The sequence below is a fragment of the Piliocolobus tephrosceles genome, chromosome 21 (genome assembly GCF_002776525.5).
Source record: "Piliocolobus tephrosceles isolate RC106 chromosome 21, ASM277652v3, whole genome shotgun sequence".
In the NCBI taxonomy this organism is placed as follows: domain Eukaryota; kingdom Metazoa; phylum Chordata; class Mammalia; order Primates; family Cercopithecidae; genus Piliocolobus; species Piliocolobus tephrosceles.
Genome location: NC_045454.1, coordinates 14,018,975 through 14,030,552, shown reverse-complemented (window position 1 = coordinate 14,030,552; position 11,578 = coordinate 14,018,975). Strand labels below are relative to the sequence as shown.

At 48.8% G+C, this 11,578-nt stretch overlaps 1 protein-coding gene across 1 annotated transcript; it reads right to left on the bottom strand.

Annotated features, from left to right (window-relative positions):
- Positions 1–7,203: 7,203 nt before the first annotated feature.
- LYPD5 (LY6/PLAUR domain containing 5) lies at positions 7,204–11,358 on the bottom strand. Its single transcript, XM_023190496.1, has 5 exons — positions 11,214–11,358; positions 9,528–9,656; positions 8,634–8,810; positions 8,276–8,422; positions 7,204–7,797 (listed from the first exon to the last, which is right to left on the bottom strand). Exons 1-5 carry the CDS (start codon positions 11,275–11,277, stop codon positions 7,559–7,561), a joined length of 756 nt encoding a protein of 251 aa, XP_023046264.1. The 5' UTR covers positions 11,278–11,358; the 3' UTR covers positions 7,204–7,558.
- Between the last annotated feature and the right edge of the window lie 220 nt (positions 11,359–11,578).

Here is an 11,578-nt window from a genome sequence, read left to right as displayed (position 1 = left end):
GCAACCTCTGCCCCCTGGGTTCAAGCAATTCTCCTGCCTCAGCCTCCTGAGTAGCTGGAATTACAGGTGCCTGCCACCACACCTGGCTAATTTTTGTATTTTTAGTAGTGACGGGATTTTGCCATGTTGGCCAGGCTGGTCTCGAACTCCTGATCTCAGGTGATCCACCCGTCTCAGCCTCCCAAAGTACTGGGATTAAAGGCATGAGCCACTGCGCCTGGCCACATATTTTCTTCTTTGTTCTCTTTTCTTGTTTCCTCCTTCCTTCCCTCCCTCCTTTCCTTCCTTCTTCCCTCCCTTCCATTACTTTCATGTATTATCCATCTACTAATTTATTTTGACCTTGCCTCATCTTTCCCTTTATCAAGTGTTTGTAAATAAAAACTTTGTGAGTAAAATCCATCTTACTTCTCCATTGCTTCCCCCACTCCATCAAAATCAGATATTTCTTGTGCATTGCAACTAGAAGACAACAATAATTAGTTGTTGAGTGAGTAGTAAAAAATGGCTAAGTATTCAAACAGATGACCATAGATCAAGAGTACAAAGAGATGTGTGTGACGGGGTAGGCAAAACCGAATGACATGCAAACTTAAGTCCATTCAATCACAAAAATGTTACACATAATTTGGATAATTCAGGACCAATAAAGGGAATACAGACTATATTTTCTGGATCTATTCATTTATTAAATTCTTTCATGTAATATGTTGCATAAAATGCCCTGGTTCATGTGATAAGGTGATTAACTGAAGTCTTTATTCTTTTGCTCATTGGTTGTAAACAAATTAATACTTTTAAGAAAAAAGTAGGCTCTTGTTTCCTCTTTGTTCCCCCATCCCGACACCACCACCATTTGCCTTTTCTTTTCTTTTTAGAGATGGGGTCTTGCTATGTTGCCCAAACTGGTCTCAAACCCCTGGGCTCAAGCAATCCTCCCCACTTGGTCTACCAAAGTGCTGGGATTACAGGCATGAGCCACCATGCCTGGGTTCCATTTGCCTTTTCTACCCCAAGAAAGTTTTTTAAGATCTTTAAAACGTTCATTGGAAATCATATGCATATAGAAAGAGCACAAATGCCAAGTGAACAGCTCAATGAATGCTCAGATGAATAAACACAATGGTCAGGCTCCTAGATACTCCTTTACCCCTCTTCCAGTTGCAACTGCCCCCAAATAGTCATTACTGTGACTTCTGATTGCATATTTAGTTTTGCCAACTGTTGTGATTTGCTTAAATGGAAACATACAGAATGTTCTCTTGTGTGTCTTTATTCTTTTGCTCAACATTTGTTTGTGAGATTCCTCCAAGCTATTGCATACACTTGTAGAGTGTTCATTCTCATTGCTGTGTAGTACTCTATTATGCAAATAGGCCACAAATTGATTTATCCACTCTACTGTTGATTGGTACTTGGGCTGTTTCTATTTTGTGACTATTATAAATTGTTCTGCTAGGAATATATTCTAGTACATGTCTTTTGGGAAAATGTAGACACTAATTTATGTTGGAGAGCTCTATCCAGGAGTGGAAATGCTGGGTCACAGTGTGGGTGCGGAGTCTGGTTTAGGTAGGTACTGAAAGATAGTTTTTCGAAGTGGTTGTTCTATTTTACCCACATACTACCTGGATGTGAGAATCCCAGTAGCTCCACATCCTTGCCAATAAATGAAGCTTTTTATTTTACTTTTAATTAAACTTTTTAGAGAGACAGCCAGGCTGGTCTCGCACTCCTGGGCTAAAGCAATCCTTTCTCCTCTGCCTCCCAAATTGCTGGGATTACGGGTGTAAGTCACTGTTTCCAGAAGGTGAAGCTTTTATTAGGCGAGTGCAAAAGTAATGGTGATTTTTGCATTGTTGGAATTTGCCATTTGATATTGGAATACATTCTTAAATAAATGTGGTTATGTTATACATTTTTTTTTTTTTTTTTTTTTTTTGAGGGAGAGTCTTGCTCTGTCACCCAGCTGGAGAGCAGTGGCACGATCTAGGCTTACTGCAACCTCTGCGTCCCAGATTCAGGCAATTCTCCTGCCTCAGCCTCCCGAGCAGTTGGGATTACAGGTGTGCACCACCATGCCTGGCTAATTTTTGTATTTTTAGTAGGGACAGGGTTTCACCATGTTGGCCAGGCTGGTCTCGAACTCCTGGCTTCAAGTGATCTGCCCACTTTGACCTCCCAAAGTGCTGGGATTACAGTTGTGAGCCACCATACCCGGCCTGTTATACATCATTTTAATGGGCATTTCTTGCTTTACATTTTTTTTGCAAATGACTTATTACTTGATGTTTATTTTAGACTATGGAAATGATATTAGACAAAAAGCAAATTAGAGAGACTTTCTTATTTGAGTTCAAAATGGTCATAAAGCAGAGTTTGTTGAATCCTGAAGCACGTATTTTTATACTACAGGAATCAACAAACTTATTTCTTGTTGGCAAAAATGTGTTGATTTTAATGGTTCCTATTTTGATTCATAAAGATGTGTGTGAGCCTAGTTATAATGATTTAGAATTCATGGTCCAGGTTGGGTGTGGTGGCTCACGCCTGTAATCTGAGCACTTTGGGAGGCTGAGGAGGGTGGATCACCTGAGGTCAGGGGTTTGAGACCAGCCTGACCAATATGGTGAAAGCACCACCCCCCACACCTGCCCCCATCTCTACCAAAAATACAAAAATTACCCAGATGTGGTAGCATGCACCTGTACAGTCCCAGCTACTCAGGAGGCTGGGACAGGAGAATTGCTTGAACCCAGGAGGCAGAGGTTGCAGTGAGTTGAGATCATGGCACTGCACTCCAGCCTGGGCAACAGAGCGAGACTCTGTCTAAAAAATAAATAAATAAAATAAAATTTATGGTCCAAAACCATAATTACTTTTGAAAAGCGTCTCCCTCTCTGCTAAGCACTCACAAAGGCATCTGGGTCGTAATACCCAAGCAGCTACATAACTGAGTCCACAGTTTCACTTGGACTCCCCATACTATGAGTTCTAAGACAGTCGGTGCACCCCTGTTCTGCTTAGTGAGAGCTGTCAAGTATAACCTTTTAGAACTTTTTGAATCACTCTCTTGGCAAAGAACTGCCAATTGCTCATGTATTGCATCTCACAGGAGTCCTTGGCCACCACACCTCAGGGAGAATCTTCTGTCTCAGAAGTACAGTCATACACTGCCTATCAGAAGTACAGTCATACACTGCCTAACAACCCCTCGGCGAATATCAGACTGCCTTTATCATTACTGTGGCACCATAAGATTATAAAGAAGCTGGCCAGGCGTGATGGTTCACACCTGTAATCCCAGCACTTTAGGAGGCTGAGGCAGGCAGATCACTTGAGGTCAGGAGTTTGAGACCAGCCTGGCCAACATGGTGTAACCCCATCTCTACTAAAAACACACAAAAAAATGAGCTAGACACGGTGGCTCATGCATGTAATCCCAGCTGCTCAGGAAGCTGGGGCAGGAAAATCGCTTGAACCTGGGAGGTGGAGTTTGCAGTGAGCTGAGATCGAGCCACTGCACTCCAGCCTGGGTGACAGAGCAAGACTCTGTCTAAAAAAAAAGACAAAAAAAGACAAAAAACAAAGATTACCATGAAGCTGAACAATTCCTTTTTTTCCCCGTTCCTCAGGCTGAAACCTATTTACGTTGTTCCTCAGGCTGAAACCTAGGAGTCATCTCAAGTACTCCCTAACCATTATATCAGCAAGTGTTCTCCACTAATAAAATCTATTCCTTGCAACCTGTAAAGGAGCAGCTAAATTAAAAATCTATTCATTTTCCAACTCCTTGCGCTACCTCTGCCATCATGGGTACATCACTTCTTACCTAGACTGGTGCAGTAGCCACCTCACAGGTCTAGCTTCTTGCCACAGGGAAGCTTTTAAAATGTAAAGCACATACACAAGAGCACATGCTGTAGATTCCATTCGTATGAAGTTTAAAATAAGCAATATTGATCTATGATAGGAGTTGGGGGCCGGGCGTGGTGGCTCAAGCCTGTAATCTCAGCACTTTGGGAGGCCGAGACGGGCGGATCACAAGGTCAGGAGATCGAGACCATCCTGGCTAACCTGGTGAAACCCCGTCTCTACTAAAAAAAAAAAAAAATAGCCGGGTGAGGTGGCGGGCGCCTGTGGTCCCAGCTATTCGGGAGGCTGAGGCAGGAGAATGGCGTAAACCCGGGAGGCGGAGCTTGCAGTGAGCTGAGATCCGGCCACTGCACTCCAGCCTGGGCGACAGAGCGAGACTCCGTCTCAAAAAAAAAAAAAGGAGTTGGAGTCATGGTTATCTTAGGGGTGGGAAACTGACTCTGAAGGGCTATGAGGGAGGCTCTGGGGACATGGGCTGGAAATTTTCTACATCTTGACCTAGGTGGAGGTTATTCAGGTATGTACACATGGAAAAATTGCAATTTATGCATTCTATTGTATATATTTTATGCCTCAATGAAAATGTTATATCATATACATTACATGTAATTATATGTGCATATAATTATATACACATACAACATATATATACACACCTATATATGATTATGGCAGTCTTCTACTTCTCCAACACTTTTTTTTTTTTTTTTTTTTGGAGACAGAGTTTCAGTCTATTGCCCAGGATGGAATGTAATGGCATGATCTCAGCTCACTGCAACCTTTGCCTCCTGGGTTCAAGCGATTCTCCTGCCTCAGCCTCCTGAGTAGCTGGGACTACAGGTCCATGCCACCACACCCGGCTAATTTTTGTATTTTTAGTAGAGATGGGATTTCACCATATTGGCCAGGCTAGTCTTGAACTCCCGACCTCAGGTCATCTGCTCACCTCAGCCTCCCAAAGTGCTGGATGACAGGCGTGAGCCACCATACTGGCTCCAACGCATTCTGTATTAGTCTTAGATTAACCAGAGAAACAGAACCAGTAGGCGATCTATAATACAATATTTATTGCAAAGAATTGGCTTATGTGGCCTGGCTGGGCAGGTCAGAAGGAGCAAGCTGGAATCTTAGACATGGGCTGAAGCAGCTGTCCATAGGTGCAGTTTTTTTTTTCTTCCTCAGAGAAGCCTCATCTCTGCTCCGAAGACCTTTCAGCTGATTGAGTCAGGCCTACTCAAATTGTCTAGAACAATCTCCCTTCCTCAAAGTCAACTGATTATGAACTTTAATCACATCTACAAAATACCCTCACATCAACATGCTGATTAGTGTTTGACTGAATAACTGGAACTGTCACCTAGGTAAGTTGACACATCAAACTGGCCATCCCAACTTCAGACCACATTTGCAATAAAATCCAAAATCTGGCTTGGCATGGTGGCTCACACCTGTAATCTCAGCACTTTGGGAGACTGAGGCAGGAGGATTGCTTGGGCCCAGGGATTTGAGACTAGGATGGGCAGCATAGTGGGGCCCCATCTCTATAAAAAAAATACAAAAATTAGCAGGGTGTGGTGGCACACACCTGTAGTTCCAGCTACTAGGGAGGCTGAGGTGGGAGGATTGCTTGAGCCTGGGAGATTGAGGCTGCAGTGAGCTGAGTGTGCCACTGCACTCCAGCCTGGGATAGAGCGAGACCCTGTCTCTAATAAATACACAAACAAAATCCAAAGTTTGCTTTGGATTGCTAGCCCATCAAAAAGGCTAGCTCCTTGAAGGTGGGAATTTTTGCCACTTTTGTTCCCTGCTGTATGCCCAACAACTGGAACAGCGCCTTGCACATAGTAGGTGCTCAGTAAATGTGAAGGACGAATGAAGACATCCAGCTTCCCCTTGTATGTCAGGGTGTAAAGACAACTGAAGCCCTTGTCATGTTGGCCCTACAGGAGCATAGGAGCAGAGCATTTCTGAATTGCCCACCTTCCCCCAAGGCTGCTTGCTGACATGGAGCGAGAAGATACGGGAGGCTACTCTTGCTATGCACTTACTCTGAAAATTGCTTTCTCATTGTGCTTTGGGCATCTTGTCTGTAAAACAGGAACGTGTCTTAGTCCCTTCGGGCTACTGTAACAAAATACCATAGACTGTATGGGTTACACATAACAGAAATTTATGTCTCACAGCTCCAGGAGTCTGAGAAGTCTACGATCAATGCACCAGCAGATTCGATGGTTGGTGAGAACCCACTTTCTTGCTTATAGGCACCTGCTGGCTGTGTTCTCATGTGGTGGAAGGGGCAAGGCAGCTCTCTGGGGCCTCTTTTATAAGGGCACTAATCCTATTCATGGGGGCTCCACCCTCATGATCTCACCACCTCCCAGTAACATCACTTTGGTGATTAGGATTCAAAAGATGAATTTTGAGGAGCACAAACATTCAGACAATAGCAGGATGCAACTTACTTTTTTGCTTCCCTCACTGAGTTGCTGGAAAGATCAAGTGGCAAAAAGCATGTGAAAGAACATAGTAAAGCATGTGCACAGAGAACATGCTGAAGGATCCCATCTCTATGAAGTTCATACACTTATGAAAGTGTCCTGTACACCCTGTGTTCCTTCCTCCCTCAGACCTTTGTCCAGGCTGTCTCCTCTACCTAGAATGCCCTTCCTCTTGCTTCTTTTTGCCAGCTACTACTGATCCTTTAGGATTTTGCTCAAGGGTTAATTCCTCCAGGAAGTCTTCCCTGATCTTTACAGCTTGGAGAATTTCACCTCGCTGAACTTTGCCTTTTGTGTTTTTCTGTGAAGTTAATTGGCACTCACGTGTTTGGGAGGTGGTGTTGCTTAGCAGTTCATGGGGCTGGGAATCTGGTTCTTGATTCTCTACTCACTAGATACACAAGCTCAACCAAGTGCTTTTGCCTTTCAGTTTGTTGACCTGTGACTTAGAGCTTATGACAGTAGCCCACTTATACTGGGCCACTGCTGTGTCCTAAGTACTAAAGGTTAATCTTGTTGAATCCTCACCACAACTACTGTGAAGCAGTTCTTGTCATCATTTATAGAGTTTATTTTCACCTCCACCTTATAGGTGAGAAAATATTGGCACAGAGAGTTCAAGTAACTCGTCCATGGTCTCTGCAGGCTGAATGGTGGAGCTGGGATTTGAACCCATGCAGCTTAGCTCCAGAGCCTGGCTTAAGTAACTTGCTCATGGTCTCTGTAGGCTGAACGGTGGAGCCAGGATTTGAACCCATGCAGCTTACCTCCAGAGGCTGGCCTACTAACTGTTAGGGCATACTGCTTATTGGGCCTCTCATGATGACACTAATCAAGACATCAATGTATAGCTCCCTCCTAGAGCTGCGACAAGCTCTGGAGGGAGAGCACAGGAAGCCGTGTTACAGGGTGCCTGGTGCTCAGTAAGTAACAGCTGTGATGAGAATTGCTCTTCATCAGGGCAGGACATGGCTGTTTTGCCCTCCCCTGGGATACTGGTGACTGTGTCCAGTTTCTTCCAGTCCTGTTGACCAGGGGGGCACGAGGGAGGGAGAGATGGAAGGCCAGAGGGACAGGAGTGCAATTCTTATTTTAACATCGTTTTCCAGTGAGCTATGTGATAGGGGCTGAAGCAGCAAGAAGGAGGTGTGTGAACCCTGTCCCCAGCATCCTGGAGGGGCAGTCTATGCTGAGAGTCCCACCAGCAGGAGGACCGGGAGGAGCAGGGCCAGGACCTGTACTGCTCGGGGAGGGGTGGTGGCCAAAGCACTGTTGAAGGGCTGGGTCATGGATTTCCTGTTGCAGAGGTGCCCCTCACAGCAGGAGCCCTGGAGGTCGATGGCTGTCCAGGGGCTGGTGGTGCCCTCAGTGGTGCAGGAGGGCCGGTGGCAGGTTCTGATGTACACAGGGACTGAGAAATTGCCTGGGGGTGGGTGGAGCAGTAAGGAGCGGTCAGAACTGAGGGAGACAGCTGCACTTGAACTTCCACCTTGGTGGCTAGGGCCATGCCTCGGTCCTCAGACTTGCTTCAGGTTCTCCTCCTAAGACCAGGGCCAGGCCTCCTCCCTCAGACCAGGGCCATGCCTCCTCCCTCAGACCAGGGTTATACCTCCTCCCTCAGACCAGGGCATGGCCTCCTTCCTCAGAGCAGGGCCAGGCCTTCTCCCTCAGACCAGGGTCATGCCTCCTCCCTCAGACCAGGGCATGGCCTCCTCCCTCAGACCAGGGCCAAACCTTCTCCCTCAGACCAGGGTCATGCCTCCTCCCTTAGACCAGGGCCATGCCTCCTACCTCAGAACAGACATGGGTCTGCCTGGTGGGCCTGTCTGGTGTCACTACCCTCATGGTTGCCCTGCCTCCATATGCCTTGCCCAGGCCCTACCACCCTTTCAGCCCCTCACCGACTGTCATTCTGCCATTGCCCTGGAAGCAGGCGGTCTGGTCCTGGTGACACTGGACCCGTCGGGACCTGCTGATAGCGCAGTCATCCTGATGGACCCCGATACAGGCGTAGCACTCGGCGCCGCTGAGCGTCGGTGGATCGGGTGCTGGCAAGAGAGGGTAGACGCACACTCAGGCAATGGTACCCTGGCACAATCGTGTGGACTGCGCACTGCGCCAGAGCCCGTGCCTTAGCACGTCTAGGGGGCTGGGATCCTAGCGCGCCAAGAGAAGGCGCTCAGCGGAGGCCACGCCTTCCCCGGGTCTGCCCGGCGTCTCATCGTCCCGCCCGGAGCCCAGCCCCGCTCTCCCGCGCACCTTGGCTCAGGTTGGGGAGGGCGTCATGAGTCATGAGGTGGGCGTTGCACTTGTCAGTTGTGCAGCCGCGCACCACCGAGTAGTCTGGTGGCAGCGCGTCCGGGTTCGATTGCGTCTGGCCGGCAGGCGGCCCGGTCCAGCAGCCCTTCCGCACCAGGGTCACCGGCGCGCGATACCCTGCGGGCGGGATCGGGGCTCGTGCTCTGCTTCCCGAAACCCTTCTTCCTCCAGTCTCAGCGTTCTTCCTCCTCCCGCTACCCTTTTGCTTTCACCTACACCTCCTCCCCTCCCTCCTTCCCTCTTTCCTCTCACCCCCAGACCTTTTCTCCGAGTTCTTCTCTTCCTCCATTCTTCCTCCTGTGCACCTCCCCCACCTTGTCTTCCTTGCTTCCCCGTTGTCTCCTCCCCCCACTGCTCGTCTCGTCCCTCATCCACTTTTTCTTTTGTGGGGCGGGGGACGGAGTCTCGCTCTGTCGCCAGGCTGGGGTGCAGTGGCCCGATCTCGGCTCACTGCAACCTCTGCCTCCCGAGTTCAAGCGATTCCCATGCCTCAGCCTCCCGAGTAGCTGGGATTACAGGCGCCCGCCACCACGCCCCGCTAATTTTTTTGTGTTTTTAGTAGAGACGGGGTTTCGTCTTGTTGGCTAGGCTGGTCTCAAACTCCTGACTTTGTGATCCACCAGCTTGCCTCCCAAAGTGCTAGGATTACAGGCCTGAGCCACTGCCCCAGCCCTCATCCACCCTGTTCTTTCTCTTCCTCCTCTTCTTCCTCTCCCTCCCCATCTTTCTATTTTTATCTTTTCATCTTCTGCCCAATTCCCCTCCCTTTCTCCTCCCTTCTCCCCCCTTTTTCCTCCCTAATCTCTCATCCCTGTCCCCGTTCCCGCTCCTCACCGGTGTCCAGAGACAGGATAGCCTCAAAACACTCGCGAGGACAGGAGATGCTGGGCAGCTTCATGGCCCTGAGGTCAAAGGGGCCAAAGTAGGTGTGCTCAAAACTGTAGCACTGCAGGGCTTGGGACCCTGGGGAGAGGGACATAGCGGAGTCAGTAGGGCCACTGTGAGCCTGTCCCAGGAATTCAGAGCTCCACCCAGCCAATGACAGGCACATGGGCCTGGCCCCTCTGCTCCCAGGGAAGCAGCGCCTTGAGAGACCAGGTGCTACTATTGCAGCTAGTCACAGCTGTGTCTGTCTCATGGCAGAGTAATGACTTCTCTGCAGCTGACAGTCCAGTTTTTTTCCCTCCAGGCCGCTCCAGGTCTCCACCCTCCTCCAGGAAGCCCACTCCCTATCTATGATTTAGAATAGGAAGGAAAAGTGATTCATTCTCACTCTGCCCATCCTTCCCCACACTTAACTCACAATGTGGACAGCACAGTAAGTGACCCCTGACGGGCAACGTGCACTCCAGGACAGGCAGAGTGATGTGTGGTCCTGTAGTGCCCTGCAAACCCACGCATCGGCCCCAGCAACACACAACACTGACATAAACACACAATAACAACATATACACAGGTTCATCCAGGTCTCACAAATACACACAGAATATCCTGAATGCACCCAGGCAGAGTTTTACATTCCCACAGGAAACAAGTATGCCCCTAGACCCTGCAATATAAACCCCTCTAACTAAGGCACAGCACTTCACACATGGAAAATCACACAGACACCAAAGCGTGTGTCTGTGAGGATGCTTGTGCATGTGTGATAATCATATCAACACAGAGAGGGACCAGATGCACGGAAAATCATACCCAGAGAGGTCCCAAATCACAGAAATACTGAGCACATAGACATAGAGGTAAATATAGGCCTACAAATCACAGAAATACATAAACACAGACCCAGATACACAAAATTACACACGCATTTCTTTTACAAAGAAAGCAAACTCAGAAACAGACCCACAAAAGCATTTGCTCAGACTAACACTTTGAAACCTATACAGAGAAACACACACAAGCACAGAGACCCACAGGACGTGCTGCACGTGGACACATACAGAAATCAAACTCTCTCCCGTTGAGGAGCAGAAACACACAGATTTAGTTGTGCGCAGGAATAGCCTCCTTTCTACCTTTCTAATTCCCTGTCTTTGTAACCACTTCCGTTCTGAAATGAGTATGTTCCTGTCCTAGCCCACAATGGGGTGGGTAGAGGTTGCCGCAAGACGAAGCCAGGATTCCTGCCAGTTCTGGAAAAAGTCCTAAGGGCTCACTGGAAATACCTTTGAATTGGGGGTTGGGCAAGTAAGAGAAGAAAGGCTGGGATGGTGGGAAGAGAGACACCAGGAAAACTGACTGATGGGAGAAGAACGAAGGCAGGGAAGAGAAATGAAGATGACATAGTCTCCAGGCTCCCACCCACCAAGACCCAGGAGTCCAGGCCCCCAGCCCCCTCCTCCCTCAGACCCAGGAGTCCAGGCCTCCAGCCCCCTCCTCCCTCAGACCCAGGAGTCCAGACCCCCAGCCCCCTCCTCCCTCAGACCCAGGAGTCCAGGCTCCCAGTCCCTCTTCCCTCAGATCCAGGAGTCCAGGCCCCCAGCCCCTTCTCACTACTGGATTCAGAAGTTTGGGTACCTGTCAGGCAGAGTGCAGCCCCAAAGAGGCAGAGCAGAATGACTCTGGGGACCCCCATTGCCATTGCTGAGCTGCGCCACCTGGGAGAGCTCCTCCCGCTGTGATGTGCTGCCTGGCTGGTTCTCCCTACAGAGTCCTAAGCATCCCGGCCACCCTGCCTGGCCAGTATTTCTCTGTCCCACCCTCCCTATGTGGGCGGGTCTCTTCCTGGGTAATCATGATGGAACCAGGGTGATCCTGAGTTGCTGGAGGCCTGCACTTCTGGGTCTGAGGGAGGAGGCAACTAGAAGTCTGGAACCCTTAATTTTGAATGATTGGTGTCTTGCTGGCCTTCTTCCTACACCGCTCCCAACACCCTGCTCTAA

Excerpts from the sequence above, each read along its gene's own strand:
- LYPD5 (XM_023190496.1), bottom strand. The coding sequence starts at position 11,277 with ATGGCAATGGGGGTCCCCAGAGTCATTCTGCTCTGCCTCTTTGGGGCT. Across the intron at positions 8,811-9,527 it reads TATCCTGTCTCTGGACACCG|GGTATCGCGCGCCGGTGACC; the intron begins GTGAGGAGCGGG and ends TCCCGCCCGCAG. Across the intron at positions 8,423-8,633 it reads CCTCCCCAACCTGAGCCAAG|CACCCGATCCACCGACGCTC; the intron begins GTGCGCGGGAGA and ends CTCTCTTGCCAG.